This window comes from Drosophila mauritiana, chromosome 3L (genome assembly GCF_004382145.1).
Source record: "Drosophila mauritiana strain mau12 chromosome 3L, ASM438214v1, whole genome shotgun sequence".
In the NCBI taxonomy this organism is placed as follows: domain Eukaryota; kingdom Metazoa; phylum Arthropoda; class Insecta; order Diptera; family Drosophilidae; genus Drosophila; species Drosophila mauritiana.
In genome coordinates, this window is record NC_046669.1 from 20336921 (window position 1) to 20345325 (window position 8405).

Consider the following 8405-nt stretch of genomic DNA (forward strand, 5'->3'; position numbering starts at 1 on the left):
ATTGAAAGGCTCGCTGACTTCTGGCCAAAACAAACGCTCCAAAGCAGCAGGATGCGCTGCTCGCCTTTTTGGTTTTCACTTTCTGGGTCAAAGGCAAATGGAGCAGACGTGGAGGAGCCCACGATGAAAGGGCCGCATAAATCACAGCGAAAGTTGCCGAAAATTAAAAGTGAAAATTGCTTTAAATGTAGTACTCCAAAAGAGAAAGTAAAAATATAAAGAATGCAAAAAAAAGGTTATATTAATTAAATTATGAGGCTAAGGTATAAATTAAAAGATATGTTTAAGCCGGGTTGCACATTTCAAGATTTTCAAAATTCAACATTATAAACAGAGAGAATGCTATAGTCGAGTTCCCCAACTATCAGATATTCGTTACTCAGCTAGTGGGAATGCGAACGCGAAATTTGAGAATTTTTTTCTGGGATATCGATATATATTAGGAAATAAAATGAAAAAAAATTTAAAAATTTTCAAAAGTGTGGGCGTGACCTGGAAATCGACAAATTTACACGACTAATAAAATTATGAAAAAATATCCAGGTCGGAGGGATAGTCGGCGGGAAAACTGATTAAAATGTGAAAAATATCAACACATTTTTCAAAAGTGTGGGCGTGACAGTTTTGTGCGGTTTGTGGGAGTTAGAGTGGGCGTGTCAACAAAGGTCAACAAATTCGCGCTATGCGTCTATGTCTCTAAATTCAGTTGACTCTATGTCAACCTTCTAAATTTTATAGTTCCTAAGATCTCGACGTTGATACGGACAGACGGACATGGATAGATAGACTTTTGATCCTGATCAACAATATATGTATATACTTTATATAGTCGGCAACGCTTCCTTCTGTCTGTTACATACTTTTCAACAAATCTAGTATACCCTTTTACTTTACGAGTACCGGGTATAAAAACAACAAAATATGTTTTGAAAATTTGGGCTATTTGTGGGCAAGGCATAGACTTGCACAACTTGGGGTCACTAGAATCTCGCTTAATCTCAACGATATATTTTAGTTCCCGAGATCACTTCGTTCATACGGACAGAATTGATCAAGAATTTTCTCTTTTGATTCGGAAACGCTTTCTTCCGCCTGTTACACATTTCTCAACGAATCTAGTATACCCTTTTAATTAAATCCATCTTTTCAAGTTGATTAACGATTATTACACACTTATACGTCTTGACTTCGGATCTTAAGGTCAATTTAACGTAGCAAGCATTAACGTTCTAATTGTTTTAGTGATTGTAAAGCTTAATTTTCTGTCTTCCTCAATATGTGCAAGTTCTTTTTTACCTTTTGGAAAATACTTTGTAATTCGCAAACAAGTTCTGTGCCAACAAATGCAGACTAAATGAGACTGTTCACACCCGCTGCATATGACATGATTAATGGTATTTTAGTCTATCTAGTTCGCTTGTGGGTTGCCAGCTCAAGATCAAGTTCATCTGTTCCTCTGCCATGGCTGCAACATGACTTGGCTAAACCCAATCTAGTTACTATATAAGCTGGGCTTCGGTTGGATTTAAGGCATCAGTTACTTGGAAGTCACTACCAGCTACGGATATCCAGTTCATCATGCGCTTCGCTCTACTTGCCGTTCTCCTCATCGGAGTGATCTTTGCCTTTGTGTCCGCCGGCGGAGGCGGTGGTGGCGGAGGTGGTGGAGGTGGCCAGGGAAGTTGGCTGAAGAATGGCGGAGGAGGAGGTGGTGGTGGCCAAGGAGGCTGGCAAAAGGGCGGCGGTGGAGGAGGAGGTGGCAAGCATGGAGGTGGTGGCGGAGGAGGTGGCAAGCATGGCGGTGGAAACGGCGGTGGTGGCAAGCACGGCGGCGGCGGCGGTGGCGGTGGAGGTGGTGGAAAGCATGGAGGCGGCGGGTGGTAAATACCAAAGATCCCCAAGCGAACCACAGAAAATACCACCCGATACAAACTGATTTTTTTGGCGACGCTGTCCTACTAAAAACAAAACCTGTCTCGCCTCTTTTCTATACTCAATTGTTTTAACGATGTGTTTTCATTATTTCCTTGTTTAATTTAAAAATAAACCTATTTTCCTGCAATACAAAAAGCCAACATATTTTACTGGGGGTGGTCCACACTGAAGCTCACAAGTACTCGCAACCTTAGCTTCCTGCTGCAAATGAAATCCATTTTCGGGACTTTGCCACTCAAGAGAACCTGCATAAAGCTGCACAAATTGACTTGTTTATGCGATAATTTCGTGGAGAAACTCGAGCAATTCGATTATTTAGTGATTTCGAGGGATTTCTAAAGATTGCCAGGGGAAAGGCTCAGGGAAAAAAGAGGGTAAAAGCACTGAAAGAGGATGGTCTGGGCAGCTCACAGCTGTTTCCAGCTTCACATGCCTCGGAAAATAAAACAAGATTTATTTAGTTGGTTCGGCATTAACTGTTGCCCTTTTGTTATGGCCAAGATGCCCCTTCCTTAACCGACGGGAACTCTTCTATAACGACTTTGTATTCATGTGTGTGTTCCGAAGCAGCCAGCACATAAAACTCGGATGGGTTTTCTTTTCATTAAAAGCGGATTTACGCACACACACAAAGTGGGGAAAGGTGGAGAAAGACACAGGACGCAGGACGCAGGAACGAGACGGGAAGTGAGAGCAGCTTATTGCACAATAAACACGAACCCAACCCCAAGCCAAAAACCAACCCCACACCACAGATGCACACAAATTATGAGGCTGGCCAGGCGAAGAAAAGTCCCTTTGGTGTTCGGATGCTGAGTCAGCTACGAGGAGTTTTTTCTTTCTTCGGCACTGACAGAAAATTACAAAAATGCTTTAGTTTGAAAACATATTCATATATCAAAGATGAGATATTCGTAATAATAATAAACTGGCATATAAGTTAGTCTGTCTTTTGTATTTATTTTACAAATTTTAATAAGGTTTTTAATGAACTTTGTTAGAGTGCACATTTACATAAAGATATTGAACGACAGTGTGTAAAATCAGTTTCTGTGTAAGAACGGAAGAGGATTGCGAATCCACAAAGGCAGGGATATGTGGTGGCCTTTGCGTGTGCTAGTCGTCAACTGGTCAATGTTGTCACAGACGAATGTCAACAAGAGATAAGCCATTCATTTTATTCATTCATTCAGGGCCAGCCACCCAGATCCCCGCTGCCCATCGTCCTTGGCAGTTAACTACTCCGTAATTTGAGACTTGTTTGCTGTCACTCGAGACGAAAATAATCGACTTTGCCACGCCGTCTACTCGCTATCTCGCCCTATCGCAATCCTCAAGGAATTTCGGGCGCGACTCGTGTCCGATTTCGGTTTGCGGAGCGAGCATATAAAAACACGTATACGCAGGGTGGGCGTTGTGGTCCAAAGAATTGTATACCCCGAAGCATACGTCAATTATCGTGACCAATGTTTGAAATAAGCTGTGTGTATAAGACCCATCGATTGGTGCTGTAAGCCGTCAGCAGCAGATGAAAGTTGGCCTGTATTGGATTTGATGAATAGATGGGATTTGTATGTTGTATTTGTTTCAGAAACCGTTTAAATATTTTATGCAACTTGTTGAAAAACTTTAATCATATCAAATGCTTTACTTCTTTTATGAATAATTTGATTTAACTATAATTAAATTTCGTCCGGGCTACCCTAAATTGCACTACCATTTCCTAGGCCAAAAGAATGGGAAGCGAAAGTCCAGTTGCGATATTTTTTGTGCCATGGCTTGAATGATTATTTTTGTGTGTCTGCATGGGAGTAAGAAACCCAAAGTCCTTTTGCTAATTATGCCACAGAGTTTTGCTGTTGACTTTGCCCTGCTCTTGGAAATAAATGATAGGATGCTTGGTCAGCTCATTCACATCCTGGCCATGTTTGTTGACCATTTCTTGGGCTTTTGGCCATTTGCCCGAGACAAAACAAATGTTGCTGCATCCGGAGCAGACTCCTTCTGCCATTCGACTGCCCAGCTGGCTAGCTGGCTGTCTGACTGGATCGGCCTTACACATGTACCCGACGTCGTCCTGCGGCGACCGCCTCCTGTTTTTCTGTGTGGCCACGCCAAATGCATTTTTCAACTGCTGACCAGGGCAGCACTGCGAAATAAAATAAGTATATGAATTTTAAAGAATGGATAACTTATCAATTCTTCATTGTGCTCTTCCAAGGTATGTATGTAAAAGTATACTGCACAAATTAAAAACTCTTTTTGCAAACTCCCACTCTTGATATTTATTGTTGCAATATTATATAGTTACTAAGGATGATCTTTAAAGACATATAAACTTCTATAGAAGTGACATGTCTTGAGGGAAAACGAGTGTAATGTTTTATTCCAGTGCAATGATGACTCCAGTTCTAATGTTTTTGGTCGGTCGGTCGCCTCGTTAGCCACAGCAGCTTCAATAGGGCTGGAGGATTTGGAGGAAACATGGGTTTGGGCCAAATGTTGCACGGTGAAAAATAACAGAGCACAGGATGTGTCGCCTTGCATTCTTCCCTCCTGCAACATCAGCTGGGTTGAGTGCTGTTTGACTTGCGTATAAATGCAATTTACAGTTGCAGGCGACGCCTCATGAATTTTAAGGAGCTGGCAACTTGAACAGGCTGCCACGCCCACTCGGAATTACTTTTTCCGCCTCTCAGAGCCAACGCCATTTTGTGTGTTGTGTGTGTTTGCCTGGGTTGTGTGCGATAAATGCGTTTCTTAATTGTGTGAACTCATTTCTGATAGGTGGACGTAGTGTTACGGAATTGCAAATGCAGAATGCCCAGCTGGAAATTGAAGAATCGAAGAAGATCGCATATTGCGTATACGCCTACGTTCCGGGTATTTACAGTTTGCTGGCCCTTTATTTATTGCACATGTTTTTATTGAATTCTTCGCAGACAAGCAGTCGATGGGTGGGAGGGGGCGTTATAAATATTTATACCCGTACGTATTATATTGCCGGCATTGTCCGGTGGGCGGTTACTGAGCCAGGAACTCCCTTTGGCCGATGGTTTTTAAATTGATTTCTCGCATCCGTTGTGCCAGGGCCGCCACAAACAGACAGCCAGCTTCAGTTCCAGCCATAAAAAAATATATATATGTAGCTTCGCAATCCCATGACCCACGATGGCCAGGCATTTATCTTGCGACCCTTTTGGGACTTCGCAGCCCTTTTTGCCTTGGCCTGAAATTGGCTTGTCCGCACTTAAATAATAATCAATTCTATTAAATTATTGAGTAAGCTGCTTTCGCTAATTGTGGGTGGCGATTGGGAGACCAGCAGCAGTTAGTACAGCTTAGTTGGCCAAAAACTTTTCTTATTTTCCCCTTAGCTGCCTCCTTGGTCTGTCATCGTGGCTGGATAAACTTTATTGCCAACTTTATTTTCGCATTTCCTTTCAGGATTTGTCATTGAAGTCCCCGGAGCATTTTTCTTTCTCTATCTCGATATTTTGACTGTTATCTGGCGCATTACTGTGATTATTGTCGTTTGGAAAAGGATGTGGTAACAGGATACGCTAGCAACATGTGCCTCATGGTTGCAGTCCCTTTCCGATCCGCTTTTTTACCCAGCTATTTCAGCTGGTCTGAATTAAATTGCTTGTCACAGATAAATCAACAATGGTTGCATATATTATGCACTTTTTTATTTCAGATTTAATAAACGAGATGGCGAGATGAAAAATGCAATAAATATATGTATATGGCACCGCAGACAGCCTGACGTCTCTTTAAAACAAAATATTTCTTTAATAGCTTACAACGAGATTTCCTACATGATATATGCATATATTTAATGAAGCTTTTTTGGGTGGCCGTCGCATATAAATATGTTTTTATGTGACACGACCCACAAGCAAATTGTTATTCAATTTATTTATCGGGGGAATTTATTCTTTTCAATAATACCAGTATGATTCTTTTCTACAAAATTTTAGAATTTACCGGAACAGCAATTATTCTATATTTATTATGTGTTACTCAGTCTAATAAAATATTATTTTTTATGTGATTGAACTTTCAAATAATCTATGCAAAATTAGACATCAAATCAATTTAGTTGGCATTTCAATTCCTATAAACATAGCAGTTATAAATATCTCGGCAGGACATCGTGTGGTTGGTGTACGCTCTGTCTTCTTTTAAAGTCTCTCGAAATCATTGCTTTTCCGATTTTGTGATCTTAAGATCTCTCCCGATATCTGTAGTCTCCATCTGCCAAGGAGTATCATTCACCTTACTCTCCATCTTATTAGGGTTGAATATTGACGTTATGCCGTAGACTTGCAAGGCAGATTTTCAGATCGAATTAATATATTCGAACTAAGAAAGAAGCCAAGACATACTTGTAGCCATCGAAAGTACGGAGTGGTTTTCTATCGGTTTTTTTAGATCCAATATACTCCAAGACATTTATAGACCCGAGTATGGAAATAGCTGATCAGCTGTTTGCCCTTCTGGTGAATGTGACACCAGCGCATGTGCTGCACTTGATGCCTATATTTCACTTTCCAGTTAATTTCTCAGAGGCCCAAGGTTACCATGTCTATGAATGGATTCCTAAACATTATGGGAGTACATATGTAGCGATATACTTTCGTATATGACTCTGGCATATCTGATGTATAAAGTGAGTATACGGTGTATAATATACACTCGGTGTAATATACACATATGTACATATACACTCCCGTGCTCGGTCCCGTACTGGTCCCGTACTGGTCCCGTACTGGTCCTGTACTGGTCCCGTACTGGTCCTGTACTGGTCCCGTACTGGTCCCGTAATGATCCCGTACTGTCCTGTTTTTTGTTTTTTTTTTGTGGCTATACAGGCAGTAGAGCAGGGGGCCGAGGACCCTACCTTGTGGATGGTTGTTGTTATTAAATGAATGAAAAATTTCCATCCAATATCGTTTGCAACAAAATGATTTTTCAAACAAAATCACGATTTTCGACTGATTGTTCCTATAGCAGCTAAATGAATAGCATACAATTTTCGCTAATCTCGCCCTGGATATGTATACTAATTTCTTATGTAGAATTCCAAGTTTTCGTTGCCAAATTATTGAAAACAAAAAAGATTTCCATACTAGCACTTAATTTCAAACTGATCGTTCATATGACAGCTATATGTATGATATAGTGGTCCAATCCGGATGATTTTTTCATATAATTTTCCTACAAAACTAAGAACATTTTGTGCTAAGTTTCAAGTGTCTTCCTCAACTATAAGTATTTTTGGCCGCTTGCCCCATACAATGGGAACCACTGTGCAGCGTCGGGAATGTATTTCCATATATGTATACCATATATGTATGTACATATATGTCGAATGGTATATTTCCTTGCAGAACAGTTCAGCCTAAAAGTATGCCTTAATAGAATACAAATTTAACAGAGCTGTTAAGTGCATTAACATAGCACCAAAAACTGAAGTGGATATGCCTCTAAATTGAAAACTCTGAAAAGCAGAATGGAATAAGAAGAGTGGAAATACAAAAACTCACAAAATTAAGCCAACAAATGCAAGTAAATATTGTTTATGGGTACTCCTAAACGCCGCACAGACAAACTTTTAATGAGTCGAACCAACATGGAGATTGGGGAATTGGTGCTTTTGAGTTTAGCATGAAATTTAATTTGCACTCCCTAAACTCTAAACTATGGACTGCAAGCCCTTCTGGGCTCGGGGGTTTTCGGGATTCCGAGTGCGGTTTGAAAATGATTTTGTAATATTGCACACAAGCGGAGCGCTCATCTGGAAATAGCTGAACGCATGGCACAAATGCGCATAAATAAACATTCCAGGACGAACATTCCTGTGTTCCCGCAAAGGGATAATGCGACTGGGTGGGGGAATTCGGTGGCTCCCATGCAGGTAATAACCGGATGCAGCTAATTGAATAAAGCGTGTTTAAGCCGGGACATCGCACACAGGACATTGCACTCGGTCCTGGGATGTCAGAAAATCCGTAAGCCCCGACGGACTGCAGTCCGGTTCAGTTGGGAATTGCTCCTGGGTCACGGAAGCGGAAGTTGCACTCTGCCCATGTGTGTGTGGGTTCGGATATGGCTTAATGGTTTAACTATTTAAATTTTAATTTGCTTAGTGTTAGTGGTACTTTGCTGCAAATAACGCTTTATTTTATATTGCGGATGTTGGAATGGATGTTTTGATAATAATAATAATACCACTCGTAAGTGTGAAAATATGGGCAGAGACTCAAAAAGAGATTTAGACCAAAAATACATTTAATTGCCAAACATTCTTTTATTATTTGTTTATATATAGGGTTTTATTTGTTTTATACATAATTTCATCTAATATAATTAAATATTCTGGGTTGGCAAGACCTGAAACCCTTTCGCTTTATAGACTAAAATAATGAAATTCCCCCGAGAGCTCCAATGTTTTATTTCCGGTT

At 40.6% G+C, this 8405-nt stretch overlaps 1 protein-coding gene across 1 annotated transcript; it reads left to right on the forward strand.

Annotated features, from left to right (window-relative positions):
- The first annotated feature begins 1539 nt into the window (after window positions 1-1539).
- On the forward strand, window positions 1540-2064 carry LOC117141590 (eggshell protein 1). Its single transcript, XM_033305104.1, has one exon. It carries the CDS (start codon window positions 1579-1581, stop codon window positions 1882-1884), a length of 306 nt encoding a protein of 101 aa, XP_033160995.1. The 5' UTR covers window positions 1540-1578; the 3' UTR covers window positions 1885-2064.
- The last annotated feature ends 6341 nt before the right edge of the window (window positions 2065-8405 follow it).